Here is a 22,414-nt window from a genome sequence, read left to right as displayed (position 1 = left end):
TGTACTGGGGGACACTCTGTGTTGGGAGTGGGAGGGGGCGGGGGTTTGATATACAGACAAAATCATAGGGCTGGGAAGTATTGAAGTAAGAGCCATAGCATTTTAGAGCAAAGGGCCTTCAGAAATCATCTGGGCCAGCTGTTTCCTGTGGTTTCTGATTTAAAAAAATAAAATAAAATAAAGCAGAAAGCCTGGCCTCAAAGGAAAGTGTGGGAAATTTAGAATGTCTAGTTGTGTAATACTAAGCCTAATCTGAGTGATCCTTGTACAGCCTGCAAATGAGCAATCTGTATGATACACAACTATGACCTCTAAGATCACAAAACCAAGGGCTCATAGAACCTGAAGGTAGAAAAGGACCTTAAAAGGCCATTCAGTCTATTTTCCTGCTTCTGGGTCAGGACTGCATATAAACACTTCCAGATGGGTAAGAATCCCATCATTTTACTAGCAATAATAATTTTCTCAATAATATATTGCAATGACCTATTAAAAATCCTAGAATACAGTTTTGTTGAGATTTAGCAAATAAGTATCCCCCATATATTTCCATAGTCTATAATCATTATCATTTAAAAAAATCTTTTCCCACTAACAAGAACAAACTCAAGAGAAACAAGGTAGGATGACTGTGTGGAATTGACTATATATGAGAGAATATGTTTACAAACAGAGGGTCTGGGACAAGATCTCTGATTTAACTTACATAAGGAATTTCCTGGTGAAAGAAACTCCATCATTGTAGGTGAGCACCTTCTGTTCAAATTATAGCCTTAAAGAATGGCCCAGAAGCCTGAGATCTTAAATGGCTTGACCAGAGTCTCATTGGCAGTATGTATCTAAGTCATAACTTGAACTTATGTCTTATTGGCTCCAAGGCCAGATTTCTATGTATTGTGTGTATTGTGCCACTTACCCTCCAGAACTGCCTTTCCTTTTAATTTGAATCAAAATTCTGATTTTTCTTTTTTTGGGGGGGGGGCAAGGCAATCGGGGTTAAATGACTTGTCCAGCATCATGCAGGTAATAACTATCAAGTGCCCGAGGCCAGATTTTAACTCAGGTCCCCCTCACTCCAGGGCTGGCATTTTATCCACTGCGCCACCTAGCTGACCCAACATTCTGATTTAGATAAGTCATTGTGAAGGGTAGGATTTGAACCCAGGTCATCCTGGCTTGTAGGTCATCTCTATATACACTATACCATGTTTTGTCTCAATAATACACTTGGCTGTGCTTATACATATACATGTATTTACGTGAGAGAAAAGCCTCCAACTTGTTGGATAGATCTTTTGTGGAAAATTTATGGAAGAAGATAGATAAATTACACAGGATAGGAAGTCATGAAAGGGTTGCAGTGTTCACTAGTGTAGGGGATACCCACACCACTGAGACCATGGAATTGTTGAAATACACACTTTTCTATGTGTGTATTGTTGTTCAGTCATGTCCAACTCTTCATGACACCATTTGGGGTTTTCTTGGTAAAGATACTGGAGTGGTTTGCCATTCCTTCTCCAGCTCATTTTACAGATGAGAAAACTGAGGCAAACGGGGTGAAGTGACTTGTCCAGGGTCACAGAGTTAGTGTCTGAGGCTGGATTGGAACTCAGGAAGAGAAAGCTTCCTAATTCTAGGCCCAGCGCTGTATCCACTGTGCCTCCCAGCTACCCTAGGTGTAACTTCTGTACATTCATATACAAGGATGTATATATGTGTATATGTATATACACATATATACATATTTCTATCTAGACATAGAATGGCATGGTGAATCTATTCTAGAAGATGGATGTTGGAGTCAAGAAGATCTGGGTTCAAATCCTACTTCTGACACATAACAATCATATATTTCTGGGGAATTCATTTAACCCAGGAAATTCCTTAAGACCTTAAGTTGCCTAACAGCTGCTGATGTGCACAGGTAGAAGATGTTTTCTTGCTTGGAATTCTCTACACTGATGGAATAATAGGTTCAGACAAATGCATAGCTAATACACACCTCTGTTTCTATGAGCTGAACATCTTTAGGCAAAATGGGACTAGAAGATGTATAATGAGCCAATGCCTTCAATGAGTATTGTTTGTTGATGTCATGAACAAATTTCTCCCTGGTTGAATTTCTAACTTACAATTTTTAAAAATTTGAAGAAGTTTTATGGAAAAATGTCACTTTTAAGCTCATACATATGAACTCATGACTATTTATAAGGTTGATAATATTATAGCTAAATTATTATGACTGGAAAATCTTTTTGGATACTTAACATCACAATTGTATTTTCTGAACTTCATGAACTCATTTAGTAGCCAGAGTTCTGCAGTATGAAGATGTTGGACTCTGACCCAGAATCAAAGAATAGAATCAGAAACTTGGATGGGCCAGTTGGGTTAAAAAACAAACTTCATAAGTACAACAGGGGGAAGATATAGGTTCACAGCAGTTCATCTGGAAAGGATCAGGGGGTCTTAGCAGACCACAAGCTTAATATAAGTCAGTGGTATGAAATGGTAGCCACAAAAGCTAATAACTGTATTGCCATCCCATTCCATTCCATCTTCCCTAACAACAGAGCATCTACTTTGGGGCTCAGTTCCTTCTTCTATAAAAATGAGGCTAATGGAAGAGGGAAAAGAGAATGATATTTATATTGCACCTAATCTATGCAAAGCACCATGCTAAGTACTTTATGAATATCTTGTTTGATTCTCACAACAACCCTATTATTGTTAACTCCATTTTAAAGTTGAGGAAACTGAGGCAAATAGCTTAAGTGATTTGTCCAGGGTCACAGTTAGAAAGTATCTGGCACCAGATTTGAACCCAGGTTTCCCTAACTCCAGGCCTAGCACTCTATCTGTCTCACCATCTAGCTACTTGCTTTATTATAGTAATTGCCAAGGTCTTTTCAGCTCTGAAATTCTATGAATTTATGTACAGGAAAAAAACTTCCTTTCTTCCCCTTTATCCTGCCTGATTCAAAAAGCAGAAAAAAAGAAAAAGATTTCCTCAGTTTATTTACAAAACTTCTTGGAATGAGAATGAGCTGCTTGTGGTTCCTGTGGCTTTTTCAGGGTTTTTTTTTTCTCCAAGCAGAGGATGCTGGTCAACTGAATGACCTCTCTACATCTAAACCATGCTCCCTTGTGATCACACTTCTCAGTCTCATTGGTTCTCTTCCTCAGTAAGCCTAGCAGGATTTATGTTCATGGTAAAAGGCTCCCTAAGTCACCAGAATGATTTGAAAAGACAGTTCTAATAAGGGTTAAGTGTTCAGTCATGAGTGTCTTCCATTGAAACCATTGCCATTGACACCAATATAAGATAGTAATGGTGAGGAGTCTTTGTACTAGATACTCTACAGGGTGTCCCTAAAGTCTGGACACATAGGCAAAAATGCATATTTTCAAGAAATTAAATGAATGAAATTTTCGACAACATTTTATTTAATTGAATATTAACAAATAATATCTTCAATATGATTTCCATCATTTGTGATGCAAAGGTTGATGCATTTTGCAAGATTCACATGAACTCGATGCAATAACTCTACATTGCTGTCAATTTTAGCACATTTGCTCTTTATGTGTTCAATCAAGTGTGTTGCATCTGTGATTTTCACTGAGTATACCTTCTCGTTTAGCATACCCCAGAAAAAGAAGTCAAAGAGGCTAAGGTCTGCTAATATTCCAAATATTTCAAAATATGCATTTTTTCCTATGTGTCCAGACTTTAGGGACACCCTGTATTACTGTGGAAGACAACACTGCCCTCCCGCTCCCTCAGATTCATAATCAAGATGTCATCCTTAACCCTTCCTTATCTCTCACTCTCCATGTTCAAGCTATCACCAAGGCCTATTGATTTCACCTTTGCAACATCTCTAGAATATGCCCCCTTCTCTCCTTTCACACTTCCACCACTCTAAAACAGGCCCCTCATCACCTTGTGCCTAGGTTGTTGTAGTAATAACCTACTGCTGGTGGGTCTGCCTGCCTCAGGTATCTCCCCACTCCAATCCATCTTCCACTAAGCCACCAAAGTGATTTTCCTAAAGTGCAAGTGCAACCACGTCACACACACACACACACACACACACACACACACAACCTCAGCACCAACAGGATCAAATACAAAATGCTCTGTTTGGCTTTCAAAGCCCTTTGTAACCTAACCCTCTGCTACTTTTCCAATCTTCTTAATTACTCTCTGCCATATACTCTTTAATCCAGTGACCCTGGCCTCCTGTCTGTTCTGAGAACAAGATACTCCATCTCTTAGCTCTGGACATTTTCTCTGGCTATTCCTCTATGCCTGAAATGCTCTATGTCTTCCACTTGACCCTCTAACTTCTTGGCCTCCTTTAAGTCCCAGCTCAAACCCTATCTTTTAGAGGAAGATTTTCCAAACCTCTTTTAATTATTTTGCCTTCCCTCTGTTAATTATTTCCTATGCATTCTGTATATAGCTTGCTTTGTACATATCTGTTTACATTTTGTCTCCCCATTCGACTGTAAGCTCCTTCAGGCCGAGGACTGTCTTTTTCCTCTTTTTGTATCCTAGGACTTGGCACAATGTACATGGTACATAGTAGGTGCTTAATAAATGTTTATTGATTGATTTATTGATTGAGATAAGACTGACCCTCAGAAGCAGCCATGCCCCAGTATGGAGTATTTGAGTATGGATCCCAGGCCCATACTCAAAACCTTCCCAGAATTGTAAAACCTGCCAGACTTCTCACTCCACTGGCATCAACTTTAATAATAATAACAAACAACAACAATGAATGTTTATATAACATTAGCTGTGTGCCAGGCACTATGCTAATTGCTTTGTATTTATTATCTCATTTGATCCTCACAGCAACTGTGTGAAGTAGGTGCTGTTATCAATACGATCCCATTTTACAGATGAGGAAACTAAGGTAAACTGGGTTACACAGCTAGTAAATGTCTAAGGCTGGATTTGTTTTCCTGATTCTAGGCCCAGATCTCTCCCTACTGCACCACCTAGCCACCCCCAATTCTACAGTGAGGCATCAGAGTGAGACTTTGGTGGTGGCATAATAGAATGGTTTGTCTATCACTAATGAAGGGAGCAGAATGTAGTGGTAATATTGGCTAGGTCTGGAATCAGGAAGACCTGAGTCCAAATCCTGCCTTTGACATTAGCTGTGTGACCCTGGACAAATCATTTAACCTCTATGTGCATCTACAAAGTTACAACTCATGAAGAGAATGCCTTATACTGATGAAATCCTAAGCCCATTAGGTATTTATCATTAAATGCATTAAGAGATTTTCTGCATGTATATATCACTTAACCTCACTGAGCTTCGATATTCTTGTCCGTAAAATGAAAAAAGAGCAAAATAGCTTCTTACGTTTCTTCTTGTTCTAACAGTCTACAAGCCTAAAATTATAGTAGATTCATATGAATGAATAAGTAAATGGATAAATTTAAAAACACTATGTGTCAGGCTCTATGCTGAGTACTGAGACTAGAAATAGTGAGCCTGTTGCCATCCTCAAGGACCCTGTAATCTAATAAGGGAGATAACATATATGGGGGAATGAAAGCCAGAGAACGCAGTTTTCATCTGAGAAGTCACAGGAATGGTGAATTAATGCATAGGATCAATGGCGTGCCCTTTTTGGAAGGAATAACAGTATTGATTTGACTACTGCATTTAGAGCAAGAACTTGGGGGAGGAGACTGTACTGCCTGTGGCAGAGCAGGGGTGACTGACTGGATGAGAGAGGAAGCAAGGTACAGTCTGGAACTGGTTACATATAGAGTAGGCCTGCTATGTTTGTACTCACTCACCAAACCAGATAGCTCAGTTCCTGGGTAGGAGTTCCAGAACTGATTGGATTATACACAAAACCTGTGTATACAAAGATGAAGAATTTTTTCCTTTGGAATTCCAGACAAGAGTATGATAAGAATTAACATTATATTTTAATGGATACGACATTGGGGAAAAGAAGACACTTAAGATAACAGAAGATAACAGAGACAGGAAATAACTTTTAAATTCAACAAATTCAATCTTCCATTTCCCCACACACACACACCCCACATACATAAAACCATATAGGACAATGGTCAACGTCAAGCTAATAGCTACAGCTATTATAGGGAAATCTGAAAATGTTGAAGATGTCAAATGGACACTAACAGTCTAAATTAATGTTGCTAAAAGTGTGCTTGTTCAAACTGGCTGACAAGCATCTTTCAGCATGGAACCTGGATGGCATAAGCCTTTTAGTCTCCTGGATCGTCTGAGATAAACTTTGCCTTTTTCCTTTTGGGGAACCGACTGAGGCCTCTTGGATGCATAACCTTTACCTGAGGGGATGAGAAGACGTGGTATAAAAGGAAAGAGCAGCAAAGCACATTGTCCTATAGAACACAAACTCATACAATTCAAGGTCAATTATTACAAATTCCTACATATGCTTTATGTTGGAAAACTGAGGAGATAAACGCCACATTTTATTCTCAACATCAGGTTGTAATTGGGAGAGATTAAACACATGCCCTGGCGAATGTTCCAAGAAAAGCATCAGGGTAGGCAAGAAAAAGCCAACTCTTTAGGACAATTTTGCATTGGATTCAAATAATCAGCTGGCCCTGTACTAGAACCCAATTGAAAGGAAATGGGGTCAGAACTCATTGTCTACATTAAACCTAAAATATTGTCCACCTCTTCGGCTAAGCCTAGGAAATTAAAGTCAAATTCTTTAATCGATTTATTAACAAATGTAGTTACTATTTACCAGGCACTGTGATAAGCACTGAGGATCAAAAGACAAAAGTGAAAATTCTTATTCCTAAGTAGATAATATAAGTGCTAGGGGAGAGTAAAGGGGAAGAGAGGAGCAGCATACTTATCTATAGGTATATACAGATCACATACAGAGCAGACTTAAGGTAATGGGGGGAGTAGGGGAACACTAGCAACTAAAGGGATTAGGAAGAGCCTCTGACAAAGGGTAGTACTTGAGATATCTTGAAAGAAAATAGGGATTTTTGGTGGTGCAGGTAAGAAGGAAGAGTATTCAGGCACAGAGAACTGCCAGTACAAAGATAGAGGTGGGAAGTGGGTCACTATGTTTGAGGAGCACCCCGAGTCGTTATGGCTTGATCTTAGATTTCTGGAGGAGAAAGTGAGGCTGGTGATCTTGCACAGCCCTCCCTCACTCAAATCAAAGTCAACTGCAAGTCATGTCATCATTTCCCTGATGTCATGGTCCCCTTTGAAAACGAAGGACAAACCCAGCAACCTGGGTGGTTGGGGAGTAGGGATGGGTAAAAAGGCTGGTAAGTTAGTATGGAGCTAAGAGTTTTAAATGTAAAACAGGAGTTTATATTGAATTCTAGAGGTGACAAGGGCCTACAGGGGTTATTACACAGGGGAAGGGGAAAGAGACACATGCACTTTAGGAAAAATACTTTAAACCTATATGTACAAAAATATTTATAGCAGCTATTTTGTGGAGGCAAAGTATAGGAAATTAAGGGGATGCCCATCAGTTGGGGAATGGCTGGAAAAGTTGTCACATATAATTACGATGGAATTCTATTGAGCTATAAGAAATGATGGGAGGGGAGGGGGACTAGTTTCAGAAAAACCTGGGAAGACCTATATAACCCAAAGTGAAGAAAGTAGAACCAGAAGATCATTGGATATAGTAACAGCAATATTGTAATGATGATCAACTGTGAAAGACTTAGTTATTCTGATCAATATAATGATCCAAGACAGTTCCAAAGAACTCATGATGAAAAATGTTATCCACCTCCAGAGAGAGAACTGATAAATTCTGGGTGCAAGTTGAAGCATAATTGTTTTTCCCTTTCTTGATTTTTCTTGCTCTTTTTTATTTTGCAGCATGGCTAATACGGAAATATGTTTTGCATGGTTTCACATGTATTGTTGATATCATGTTGTTTGCCTTCTCAATAGGTTGGGAATGGATTGGAAAAACAGAAAAATTTGGAACTCAAAAAAAAATTTCAATGATGTTAAAAATGAAATATAAATTAAAAAAAGAAAACCACTTTGGCAGTGGTATAGAGTAGGGGTGTCAAACTCTAATAGAAACAGGGATCACTCAGCTATACATAAGGATCCCTGTGGACACACATTGACTTAGAAAATCAAAAATTAACATTATCTATGTTTTGTTGTTTTTTAATTTATTTTGTTAAATATTTCCCAATTGCATTTTAATCCGGTTCAGCAAAAGTCTAGAGTGTTGCAAGCTACAATGTTTAACACCACTGTTATACAGGATAGATTAGAGCAGAAAGAGACTTGAGAGACTAGATGTATTAGACCAATGAGAAGACAATAGTCCAGGTGAGAGGTGATGAGGTTCTAAACTACACTGGAGGCTGTTTAAATGGAGAGGAGGGGATATATGTAAGAAATGTTGTAGAGGTAGGAATGAAAAGTAGATATGTGGGTTAGGGAGAATGAAGCATCAAGTATCTTTTTTTTTTTTTTGCTTTGGAAACAATTGGAGTTAAGTAACTTGCCCAGGGTCCCACAGGTAGTAAGTCTCTGAGGCTGAATCCTGAGAGACTGGAAGTATGATGGTGCTATAAACAAAAATATTGGCCGTGCTTAAAAAAATCCAACACAATTGCCTGTGAAAATGGACACAAAACTATGGAAATAACTCATGTGTTACAATTTTTTCTAGGACACCAACACCACAAGGGCTATCTCAAAACTGCCATGGATTCTATGCAGTTTCCTACAATTTAACATTTCTACCAGCTAGAAACAGGTCAAAAGATGACTTTGAGCCTGTTTGAAAGTAGTTTATGCATAAAAAACACAATCATAAAAAATTAAATGATTCAGCAAACACTTACTGTGTAAGCACCTACTATATAAAGAGCACTAGGCCAGGTGCTGGGTGTACAAAGATTAAAAATTAGAGGCTGCCCAAAAGAAGCTTACTTCCCACTAGAAAGGAGATACCACGTACACAGAAAAAATAAACACAAAACATATATGTAACAGGGGCAAGTCCATGGAACATGCATTTACATGAATCAGAGGTGTGATTCAAATAAATTAACAACAGGTTCTCCACTGAACCGAGAGGAGGTGCCAGCTGCTTCCTATGATGTGATGGGTGCAGACCCCGCCCCCGCTAACAACCGGTTCACCAAACTCAACCTAAAATTAGATACCGATTCTGCCAAACTGGTGCAAACCAGCTGAATCCCACCACTAACATATATACACAAAGTAATTAAAAAGTATTTTCTTTAGTGGAATAGAACTAGCCACTGGGGTGATAAGCAAAAGTATCATGTGGGAGAAGCATTTGAGCCAATCCTTGAAGGAGATTAGAGATTTTAAGAAATGGCAAATCAAGGAAGTAGTCCCCCAAAAGTCCCCTCCTAATTTCAGAACATGTGAAATACAGTTTAGATACTTAGACACTCTCCATAAGGTATCAGTTCTCTGCCTACCCCTGGCTCAAAGGCTGTTTTTGTTTTTCTAAATCTGTTTCCTCAGTGCATCCTAACGTCAGTCAAGGCTGCCAAGGAGGCTGTGCAACATGTTCGGATTACAATGGATGTTTGTCATGTAAGCCCCGGCTATTTTTTGTCCTGGAGAGGAATGGCATGAAGCAGATTGGAGTGTGTCTCTCTTCATGTCCAAGTGGATACTATGGAACACGATCTCCAGATATAAATAAGTGTACAAGTAAGTGCCTCCGGTTCATTTCACCTCGGGGACTCTGTTAAATTGGCAGATCCTCTAACACACTTTTGGCATTAGCATGAAATAAATAAGTGTTTCTCTGAGAATTAGACCAAGCTCCATTTGCACGTTCCCTTTAGGCTGGGAATCCAACCCATTTCAATGAGCATTCATTTATGAGAATTTTTTCATTGCTTACTTACATAAACATCTGTCATTTTTTATAATACATACAATAATAAAGCAAAATCGATCTGAGTCTATGGTTATTTTTCTTTGAATTGGGTGAACAGTGCCCTGAGCCTCAACTCATCTGTTCTAGGTTTGCTTTACCACTACAACTCACCACATTTTAAAAGAATTAAAGAATCATGTTCATTTTCTTTTCTGTTTGTTTTTGCTCCAGGAGGGATTTACGATAAAGTAATTGGAAATTGTGTTTCTAGACATCAAAATATCATTCTGGTCATTCTGTTCTGTCCTTTTCCCTACCAGTTCCAACCCTAAAGCAGACAGATTTTTTCCTTACAATAATGGTATGTGGACCAACAAGTAAATGGCTGTCAAGTGTCAAGTTGCTTCTGATTAAATTCTCTACTTACCATCTAGCTCAGATTCTCTCTTTCTCTTAGAGAACAGAACATGCTTCACATCTTACCAAACCAAGTCTATAACAAGAACTCTAACCCACCAAATTCATCACTGTCATTTAAAACAATAAATGTAAAGGCACCCATAAGAAGGAACTGCTCCATAAACTGCTTATTTGGATTAGTAGAATATAACTAGTTTGAACAAAATGAGAACCATTAAATCTAACTTTTAGCCAATACCAGCCCTACAATTTTTGCCAAAAACAACAATCCTTTTCACTTTCAGAATTTCATTACATTTCTCCATATTGTTATTCCCATTCCCAAGCCTAATCTAGAAATCCATCAACATGAGAGAATATATTTCTAGTCTGATCATGATCTGTTTGTGGGAAAGATTTTTAGAGTGCCCATTCTTGGGAGATTTTCAGACCAAAAATGTTTCAAAAACGTATCATCGCTACATACTAATCATGAACTGTTTTCAGGGGAGAAGGGACAGAGAAGTCTAGATGGGTAAGTTGAGCAGTGTAAGGAACTTTTAGGTGAGGGAAATCCTTCTACTAATGTAGAATGGCTACTGTTCAGCAATTCCAAGTATTAGGTGCCTGAGGAACTAAGAGGTTAAGTGACTTTTCCAGGGTCAGACAATATGTGCCAGAAGACAGACTTAAACGTAAATCATCCCACTTCCAAATCAGTTGTTTTCTACTATTTGACATTGATTTTTATTCATATCCTGAATCCATCTTTTTCTTCTAAATGTAAAACTGTCATCACCTAAAACAACAAAATATATAATGAAATAAACTATAAAAGAATGCTATAGATCCCTTGAAATACTGAGGTAACTGGACATGGTTTTCTAACATGAAATGTTTTGTTCCCTTTGAAAGCAAAAAAAAATGCAAAGGAATGTTAAAAATGAATTAACATTCCACAAATATGAAATAAATTACATTCCTTTTTTTATTTTCAGCTTCAAAACAAAATAGATTTATATCATGTTTGGTTTAGTTTAATTCCCATAATGACAAATTGGGATACTTAGGGAGAAAGAGTTTGGAGAGGGGTAGTGTTTACAAGTGTGTATTTTCAAGTCTCCATTTGATAAGTATAGGACTTACTTATAGATAACCCAGCAACTTTCCTTTTTTATTTAGCCATAAATTTCTCAGGAAAGGTGCATGCTGAACTTGAGCTCTTTTGAGTTCTAAAGATAAAAATAATTATATGCATGCGTTTATGTCTACTGGCATCTTCACAAAAATGTGGCTGAGTTTTTTGTTAACATAAGCACAATGAAACAAGTCTAAGATGTATGTTGAAATGCATTAATTTGTGATGTTGGGAAAATGTCTCATTCTGTATTTGTTCTTATTCTTATGAAAGATAAAAATCCCAATATGCTCATTTTAGCCAAATAAATAGAATTATAGGTTAGTAGATTAAAATATTATATATTGAGATTTCAATGTAACACTACTAAAAACAAACAAGAATTCAGAAAGGCGGGATGCTAGAGCAGAAAGTATTGAATATGGAGAAAAGATCCGATGGATTTTTGTTCCCATTGTTACTACCCATGTGCCCTGTGGCCTGTCATTTAACTTCTCCAAGACTCAGTTTACTTTTAAATAAAATATCAATGGGTACATTGAGGGGCTTCGTGGATGGAGAGCTGTCCAGAAGTCATTTCCAAGTTCTCCTTCCAACACATATAATCTGGGGGATCATAAGCAAACTTCCTTGGCTTTTTAGCAAAATGGGCAACTCTCTAAGACTTATATAGTTACAAAGAATTGCTGATTTGTATCCATGGAGGTAGTTTCCCCACTCAGAGCTCCCTACAATGATGAAATCATAGGTCTACACCAAAATAAACAAGCACCAAAAAAGAAAAGTGACACTCCCCACCTCACACCTCACTCCCACACCTCATGTGTGAATCATGCTGAAAAGAAAGCTATTATTATTGTTTGGTTCTGGACCCCATAACACTTGTTTTACACACAGAACTGCTAAAGAGACTTCACGGTGTCATACTTACATAGGAGGCATTCCTGTGCTACAGACCTCAAAATGCCATCATAACTTTTATTTTATATTACCTTCGCTTCTGAATATATTCATTCCCCATCTCTTTCCCAGCAAACTATCTCTTGTAGCAAAGAGTAAAAAAGAAAGAAAAAAGAAAAGCAGTTCCATAAAACTAACCAACATATCAACCTAGTCTAACAACTCTCAAAGTCCCACCACCTCATTAGCAAAGAAGGGAGGAGATGCATTATCTTACCTCTTCTTCATCTCTCACCTATTTCTACTTAATTCTATGTGGTTGTAATGTGGCATAGTGTAAAAGTGTGCTGGATTTGAAGACAGAGGATCTGGGTTTGAGTTCCAGCTCTGCCATTTGCTGCTGTTTGCCTTCAGAAAAGTCATATAATGCTCTGGTCCTCAGTTTGTGTAACAGTAAAATTAAGAGTTTGTACTAAATGGCCTATAAGGTCACTTTCAGCTCTAAATCTATGAACCTCTGTTAAAACATTTTAGCCAGCTTCTTATAATAAATCACAGATAGCCATGTCTCCTGATTTCACTGCCAACTAAACAACCATATCTAGAAATCTTTTTCATTTGCCTCCAAAGAGAAAGGGTATTTAAACAAATCAGCAAATTTGACGCTTGGGGCTACCTTAAAGACAGATATGTATGAACTGTGTGACCAGTCTTTCTGATCATATAGAAATCAATCATTGATTCTGGTCAAAATCATCTAGATCTCAAAATACTTCGTTTATTGCTTATGTATAGCTTCAGTTCCTATAATGCAAATTGGACGCACAATACTCCAATGAGGTTGATGAAAACCTAATACAGTTTTTTCTTCCTTCTTCTATTTCAGAATGCAAAGCTGACTGTGATACCTGCTTCAACAAAAATTTCTGCACAAAGTGTAAAAATGGATTTTACTTACACCTTGGAAAGTGCCTTGACACCTGCCCTGAAGGGTTAGAAGCCAACAATCACACCATGGAGTGCACCAGTATTGGTGAGGAGAAATTCTGAACTAATTCTTAGTAATTAATAAGAAACCCATTAGACCAAAGGCTCTATCAGGACTTCAAGTCTTAGTAATAAGCCAACAAAGTGAATGGAGAGAGAGAGAGAGAGAGAGAGAGAGAGAGAGAGAGAGAGAGAGAGAGAGAGAGAGAGAGAGAGAGAAACCCTGGTGAAATTCCAATGGTGCTCCTTCCACCCTCTTTTATAAACGTAAAATTTTTTCCCCACATTCCAACCCCAGAGTATGTTGGAATGTGATGTGACATTGAGGGGATCTGTAATGTACATCTAGGGGTCAATTTATATGTGTTTGTATCCTTTACAATCAAGGTAACATCATGTTGCATGCCTTTTTGTGATGCTCACTCCTGAGATACATTTTATTTGGATTATCCAGGATATTCTTCTTTTCTTTTTATACATTTCAAACAAATCTGCCATGGTATAGTGTCAAAGGACCAAAAAAAAAGCTAGATCTAATCCCATCCCAGGACCAAAGCTGTTCTGTGATCCAGCTGTTGGTTATGCCTTGGGGCCAAATAAGGTACGAATTCTGTGTTGGGCCAAACAATGGCCAGGACCAACCAAGGAGAATAATTAAGATTATTTAGGACAAATGCCCCAGGGAGATCAGTCAGAGGCTATGAATCTTGAATTGACATAGTTCATGATGTTATGATCCTGCCCTCAAACTGCTTTGCTGAAACCTCCAAGTTACATAGGTTGTTGACTAAAAGAAGAGAGGCTTTGGGATTTACTCATTTTGACAGAATGAGACAGTTCCAGTGTCTGATTAATTACAGGCTGAGCTTCCCAGAGGGAGGGTCCTCAGACAAGCTGTTTGTCTAAATAAGGGATTGCTGTCAGGCTCTATTTTTTTCTCCTTTAAACGATGTGCAGCTACTACTGCCACAAGTTTGGTGAACACTTGGGGAGCAGATGGTGACCCAAATGGGAGAAGGGCATATTAAATCTCAAGATCCCCTGGGCAAAACCTCTAAGAACCTTTGATGCTGAGATGTTATTGACATGTGCACATAAGCATCATCCCAATCCAGTCCATGATAGCCTCCAGGACTCTGTATTGGGGTCTCCACACTGCTGATTCATTCCATTTTCAAATGCTGGAGGTAGAAATAATGCACCTTTTCTTAACCACTTCAAGTTTTTTAAGGACCTTTCTTTCAAAATATCTGAGGTAGGATAAAATAGATGAAATGTTTGAGATAAGCTAACAGTCTCCTGGAAAACAAGACTCTTAAAGCCATATATGTTTCATTATGGTTAAAAGCAGCTTTCATCTCTTTCTCTCCAAAAAAAAAAATACAAAAAGAACTAGAAATAGGGGAAAGGTACACAGGAAAATAAATGCTGTTCTTTGTAGGTTCTAGAGGATAATGAATAAGAGATGACAATTTCCAACAAGTGGTAAAGCTAGTGAAGATTACCTCAAAATGCCTAGAGCTTGTTAACTTTTTTTCTATTTTTTAATTTTCTGTACCTGGAACTGGGAGACCATTTGGAGAGTTCCTTAGTTGGAGAAGACCCATTGCTTGAAAGAAAGCTCTGCTGTCTCAGTTGCCTGTTAATATTAGGCCATCTTCCCCAAACAATGAACCTTTCTCTTCCTTCTTAGACTTTTTGCTCTAAATATTAAACAACAATAATAAAATGGTAAAATACTTTCATCCCAAGAGGGCCTATTTTATCTGTGTTTTACATGGTAGGATCAGTCCTTGGATAAATGATTTGATGCTGTTCAGCAGGTATTAATTAAAGATACTATGATCTTTTAAAAATGAGATGTGCCAAATCTGAATCACTTAATGGAAGCTAATTTTCCATGGCCAGGTCTGACCTGTGACCACAACAGGGGCAGCAGCATTGAAACTATGAGGCGTGCCTTGGTCAGCTCCTTGACCCCATTTCACAACATTTACCTCTAATCTGGATCTGATGCCCGTATGATTGACTCAGAAGAGGGGGACCCAGTTGATTGAGTCTCAACTGTAACTTAGATTTAGACCTTTTCTATTGTACCATACCCAGAAAGAGATTACAAGTGAAATATGTCCTAAACTGGAGTTTGGATGTCTGATGTCTGATACTATCTGATACCAAGACCTTTCTTTAGAGAGTAAAATCAGGTAACATAATTGAGATAGGTAGCTCTAGATAAAGATGAAACACTATGCCAAACTCACTTATTCCTCTAATTTCGTATACAAAATGCATGGGCCCAGGAAAAGAACAAACAAGACACAAACACCAATACCCATTAATACCTTTCCTCATAAACAATAAAAGGAAGAGGTATTGGAAGCTTGTTGAAAAGTTCCCCAGATGCATCATTTCTCCAGTTCTATTTCCTTTCTTTATTCTGCTCATCACCATATCCAAACTATCTTGATGAGGCAGCTTGGTGGCACAGTGAATAAAACATTGGCGTTGGAGTCAAGTAGACCCGAATTCAATTCCTGCCTCAGACATTTTCTAGTTGTATGACCATGGGCAAATAATTTAGTAAGCCTCAGTTTTCTCATCTGTAAAATGGTGATAATAATAGTACCTACCTTATAACATTGCTGTGAGGATCAAATGAGTTAACTTGGTACAGGAGTCACTATGATCTGATTAATATGGTGCAGCAGTCAGTAAGAAGACCCCATTATTATTTTCTGAGGAAGGAGAAGGGAAGATATATCCCTGGGGGCTCAGACCCTACCATTTTAGGGAGGAAGCTCATAACATCTCAATGATTCTAGAACTTTTATTTACTTTGTCTCTAGAAACTTTCCCATTGCATAGAACTTTGTTAATTTTAAAGTGCTATGTAAACGTTAGCTATTAGCTAGCCACTAATCATATGCCAGTTTCCTTTCTACTCTCCTTGTCTCTCCTTTGGTTTGCACACTAGCAAAGAAAATCAGGTTACCAGTCTCCACTCAATTTATGTCTTTCCTTCAGCCCCAGCACCATGGGATCATCCTAAGAAAACTTTCCAGGCATTTTACAAGGTGCTGTCTTGTACCCCATTACTACTATACTGACAGAGATGGTTATTGCTGCATTGTTCACATTGCCCCTCTCTTATCAGACATGTCAACTCAACCATGAGCTTCTTTTGAATCCATTGATCTGGAGAGTATGTATTCTTCCTTTCCCTTATCCAGTTATCTCAATCCTAACTAGCACTCTCTGCAATTTAAGAGAAATGTTAAGCAAGCTAGAAAGTTTTTTTAACCATGCCGTTCTTACAATTCAATAAAGAAATCCTTTGTACAACAACTTTCTTTTGCAGTATTCAGCCCCTGCCTGAACAGTGACAAGAAACTCATTACCTTATGAGGAAGTCAGTCAGGTAGTCAATAAACATTAATTAAGTATTTACTATGAGCCAGGTACTATGGTAAATGCTGGGGATACAAAGAAAGACAAAAGATAGTTTCTACTCTCAAGGACCTCAGAATCTAATGGAGGAGATACCCTGTGAACAACTATGTTCAAACAAGCCATATAAAAGATAAATTGGAAATGATCAACATAAGGAAGGCACTAGAATTAAGGAGGTAGTCCATTTTATTGATGGACATCCCTAATTGTTAGTCTTATTTATGCTGTGCTATCTACCCATCGATTTCTCCAGAGTCCCATAAAACCACTCTACTCCCACTTACACGTGATAGCCATCATACCGTCTCTCTAAGTCTTCTATTTTCCAAGCTCTTCTGTAGTTCCCTTCCAGGTACTGTCTAGTTTGTCAATGTGTTTCTCAAACTGTTATTCCTAGAATGAGATGTGTCATTCTAGATGTGCTCTGACCAGTACAGGGTATAATGGGACCCTTATTGGACTCGGGCACCATATAGCTATTAAAATAGTGCCAAATCACCTACTTTTTAAAAGCAACTGTATCATAACATTGATTCATCTAGAGGAGCTAAGTTGCCCGGCGTTGGACTTGAAGTCAGAAAGACCTAAGTTCAAATCTTGCCTCAGACGCTAACTGACTACATGACTGGACAAGTCTCTTAATCTCTCTCAGTCTCGGTGTTCTCATTTGTAAGATGGGGATAATAATAGCACCTACCTTTCAGGATTGCTTCAAGGACAAAAGGAGATGACAGATATAAAGCTCTTTGTCAACTTCGAAGCAATATGTAAATACTAGTTATTATGATAATTATCGAGCTTGTAATCAATCACAACACCATGAACTGCTCTCAAGTAGATTTCTCCTCCATTTCTCACTTCCGTACTTGATTCTTTTATTTTTAAACCTAAATCCTGGACTTTATATTTATCCCAGTTTAATTTTATTCTATTCATTTGGACTCAGAGTATAAATATCTTTTAAAATTTTGATTCTGTTGTCTAACATGTTAACTATCCCTTCCGACTTCACATCAGAAAATTTGTTAAGCATGCCATATCTGTCACTTCACCTTTGTCTGTCTCAGTTTCCCCATCTGTAAAATAGGAATGATGATGATAATAATAATAATACCTATGTCCCAGGTTTGCCAAGGGACAAATGAGATAATACACATAAGGCTCTTCTCAAACTTCAAAACTCTATTTAAATATTATTCATTATTATCATGATCCATCTAAGTCAATGATAAAAATGTTGAACAACATAGGATCAAGTAAAGACCCCTGAATTATATCACTAAAGATTTTCTTTCAAATTGCTTTTCATTCATGAAACAACAATCTTGGAATCCAGTCCCCATACATGTAGGCTGTAGCCAAGATATCTACGGCACTGTCCTGAGCTGTTACTCTAATAAACCTATTGAGAGAAATGAAGTAGGTTTGGAATCATTTATTCTAGTTTTAGTGAGTTCAGGTTGACTTGGTAATCAATATTTGACCAGTTTTCACCAACTATTTGTTTAATTATAAGTTCTGGAGTTTTGCTTGGTATTCATTTGAAATTTGGTAGTTTCCCAAAATGCATCTTTTTCTTCTTTTTGAAAAATTGAATAATGTTTAGTCCTTTTCCTTCTTCTGGCACCCCTCCCATCCTCTATGATTTCTCAGAGGCTGCTGACAGTGGTTCCACAATCACTTCTGCAAGTTCTTTCAGTCCCCTGGGATTTTATTTGTACAGCTCTGGAAACATGAGCTCATTTAAAATGGCCATGTGCTCTTACTATCTTCTCTCCTATTTGGGAATTCGACTCACTCTTGACAATATGAAGATTATTTCTGGCAGAGCAAAAGAAACAGACTAGAAGCTGAAGAGTTCCGTTCTCTCTGTCATCTTACCCAAACAACTAACCTTTCCCTTCCTTTTCTGATTCTTCAGTCTAAGTATTAGATAACAACAACAGTGACAAAAACCCTTTCAATATTTTAGTTCATTCTGATCTTTGTCTTTCCTGACATTACTCTAGTGGGCTTGTACCACTGTTTTATATTTATCATGGCCTCCTTCAATCTTTTCTATGTGTCTCTTTAAAATGTGAGCTCGTAAGATACATCTCCCTCCATAAACAGATGATTCCCCATTCTCTTGATAACTAAGGGTATTCAAGATTGTGATAACTAAGGGTATTCAAGATTGCATAGTCATCATTTCATTTATTGGAGCTGACCATTTCTCTGGAGCTGTATTTCTTTTGGCTTGTCTGAATATAATGTCAGAGATATTTTAAGTTTATTTTTGTGAGAAATCTTTTCATTAAGTGTAGGATATATTCAGACTATGTCCTGTATCTCCTTCTTTCATAAAAACAAGTTATTGGATGATATTTTTCACATCTTTTGGGGGTTCCCATTTTCCCTACATCACTCGGTCAGAACTGAGTTCATTTAATTTGACAAAAAATCAGTTTGAATCCATTCCATCTTAAATCAGGGGTAGATTTTTATTTGGGCTTTGCTGCTTGTCAATTTTGGAGAGTGGGTTGTAGTAGTTGTTGCTACTTATCTACTAAAGATTTCATGCATGAAGCAGTATAGGATATGGAATAGAATATGGAGTCGCAACCCACAGTGTAAGAAACGTTGACAGGTTTGTCCATGGAAAAAGTTTAAGAAGCCCTAGATAAGAGTACTGAATTGATTGTCAGGAAATCACAGGTTCAAATCTCAAACTGAGGAAGTCACATATCTTTTCAGAGCCTGTTTTTTCATCTATAAAATGGGAATAATAGTAAATTAATTGGATCATATATAAATTACAAGCCTTAGAGTGCTATGTAAATATAGACAATCATTGTCATCATCTGCATCATTATATTATCTGGATCTTCTCACTTTGTTCAACTGAATTCAGATAGAAATGGATACAAGTTATTCTTCTACTATTAGCATGATGACTAGCATATAGAACATTTTCAACAGATGCTTGTTGATGGAATGATTACTTCTTTTATATTTAATGTTCCATGGGCCACTGTGCAGGTGGATAAAATTCATGATATTTGTGTTTATCATCACAGTTATCATCATCAATTAATTAATCAATAGCCATTCCTTAAGCACCTACCATGTGCCAGGGACTGTACTAAGTACTGAGGATAAAAAAGACACCAAAGACAGTCCCTAACCTCAAGGAAAATCTACTATTATGGAGATGGAAAATGCACCTTAACTAGAAAGAGGAAATTGTGCTATTTTTTCAATGGGTAGGAATCATTGGACTTTAGACCTAGAAGTGACCTTGAAAGTAATCTTGTCCAACCTCCCATTTTATAGATGAAGAAACTGAGGCCTATCAAGGTGAAGTGACATAATTTGATAAATAGGAAGAGCAAAAGATGAGGAGGAGGAAATAAAAGTTGAAGGTGATTCTAAAAGGAGTTGAATGCGTCTCTTTAATGGTCTCGAGAGATTACATTTACTTCACTATCCACTTCCATTTACTCCCTTGATGCATTTAGATGTCTGAAAAGTGGCTGCAAAAAAAGCACATGAAAAATGTATCATGCATTGGATTTAAATTCCTAGGAACTTTTAAGAGCCATAGTCTTCTTGAGGTTATTATGAAGAATGGTATTCTGCTCAGCAGTAAGGATTTATTAGGACAGAAGGCAATGAGAGAGGTTACTGGCAAAGCTTCATGGTGGGAGGAATAATTGATACAGTCCTGGGTTGCCCCAGGTGTTGTAAGTTAAAGTTTTTATGAGTAGATATAGAGAAAATATCTTCTTCCAGATGTTCCTCTTCATCAGTAGGACACAAATCTCCTCCAGTAAGAGCTAAAATTGGATATAATTGAGAAGAAGCAACTGATGTTTCGCAAAGGGAGGGGACAGACTCTCAATAGAACCTTTAGGAGTTCCTCCTAGAGATGATCCAGATCCATTTCAGTGACTGCTGTTCAAGCACCCAGCAGGTTCTTAGTGTCTTGGACAACTGAAGCTGGCCCCTGGAGTAAAAACCCTGCCATGCAAGCATGAATATGACAGAGTCAGACCGACAAGAAGGGAAGGAGAGAGAGAGGCAGAGAGGAGTTCCAATGACCTGGGCTCACATCTTATCTCTGATACATACTTGTTGGAACCCTGGGCAAGTTACTTAAAGTCTCCCTGTCTCTTGTAGCTTTTGAAGGCTCTATGCTTTTGAGAAGGTGTTGACTGATCTTCATTAGTAGAGGGAGTTTCATCAGGAAGCTTTCTATGCCAATGAAATCACAAATCTGGTTAGAGAGAGAGAGAGAGAGAGAGATACATGTATGTGTGTTGTAATGTGTATGTATACATGTGTATACCTGCATGTGTGTTTATATGTATGTATGTGCAATGTATATGTGTACATCCATACTGTATTATATGCATATATTTCTAAATGCATTGATACACATATGTACATGTATGCATATGTGTTTATTTGTGTGTATATATGTATCTGCTAAAGTACAGATTGTGCACAGATGTATACATATGTTCATATATGCATATGTATATTTATTCTTTCCTTCATTGTTTGTTTATTTAATAAGAGAATGATATAGGAAATGGAACTCCCTCTATCTGTGCTAGTCAGCCAGTACTTTCACTGCAGTCTTTAATATACATCAACATCTACACCTGTATGTACACATACACATACACATACATGCCATTCTCTTCTTGTTTTTCTTCCTCCATTCTATACCTACAGCTACAATACATGTACATGCATACACATATACATTATGCCACCTTCTTCTTGTCTTTCTTTACCCCCTCTACCCTCCCTTTTATTTTTTCTCATTTACTCTAATTCATCCCACCCACCTTCAAGTTTGAAGGAGTTTCCCTTTTGAAGTTCTGATGAAAGAAAGAGTAAAAACAACCTGTCCATTCAGTAATAATAAAAATGGTTATTAGCTAACTCAACATGTTTCTATTGTCCCATTACAGTGCACTGTGAAGCTAGTGAGTGGAGTCCGTGGAGCCCATGTACAAAAAAAGGAAAAACATGTGGTTTCAAAAGAGGGACCGAAACACGGGTCAGAGAAATCATACAACATCCTTCTGCAAAAGGCAACCTGTGTCCACCCATGAGCGAGACAAGAAAGTGTGTGGTGCAAAGAAAGAAGTGTCCAAAGGGAGAACGAGGTACAACAATAGAAGTCAAATGCATTGTTTGTGTTTTCAGCTCTCATAATTCAACAGTATGAGCACTGCCAAATTGTCTCACATATCTGTCACTTTGACAACACTAGCTCTCCATCAGCCCCTACCTACAGCAGGGTAGACAAATATCAACGCTTGAAAAGGAGTCTTTCAATTTGTAGATTATATTTGTTATGAGGGAAAAAGAGAGGTGTGCTAGATAGCCTGCCTCAGAGTTTGGAAGGTCAGGGTTCAAGTCCTGACTCTTGACACATATGGTTGCATGGTCCTGGGAAAGTTATTTAATTTCTCAGTGACCTGAGCAGTTCTCTGAGACTATAAGTTACAAATGAGTTGCCAATGTGCATTCTTGCAAGGAATTTTATCACTAAGACTTCCTAGCTGCAGAGGAAACTACATGGCACAATCAGAATGCTGGGCCTAGAGTCAAGAAGACCTGAGTTCA

The 22,414-nt window shown here is 37.9% G+C and overlaps 1 protein-coding gene across 1 annotated transcript in view; it reads left to right on the top strand.

Moving 5' to 3' along the window:
* Positions 1 to 22,013, top strand: part of RSPO3 (R-spondin 3) — a 56,813-nt gene extending 34,800 nt beyond the window's left edge. The window contains exons 2-4 of the mRNA XM_036768252.1: positions 9,552 to 9,743; positions 13,239 to 13,385; positions 21,754 to 22,013. Of these exons, the coding sequence (XP_036624147.1) occupies positions 9,552 to 9,743; positions 13,239 to 13,385; positions 21,754 to 22,013 (599 nt within the window). The remainder of the gene's footprint in view (positions 1 to 9,551; positions 9,744 to 13,238; positions 13,386 to 21,753) is intronic.
* Positions 22,014 to 22,414: the final 401 nt, after the last annotated feature.

The sequence above is a fragment of the Trichosurus vulpecula genome, chromosome 7 (genome assembly GCF_011100635.1).
Source record: "Trichosurus vulpecula isolate mTriVul1 chromosome 7, mTriVul1.pri, whole genome shotgun sequence".
Lineage (NCBI taxonomy): Eukaryota > Metazoa > Chordata > Mammalia > Diprotodontia > Phalangeridae > Trichosurus > Trichosurus vulpecula.
Note: the sequence above shows the minus strand (reverse complement) of the source record. Positions and strands in the feature narration are given on the sequence as shown.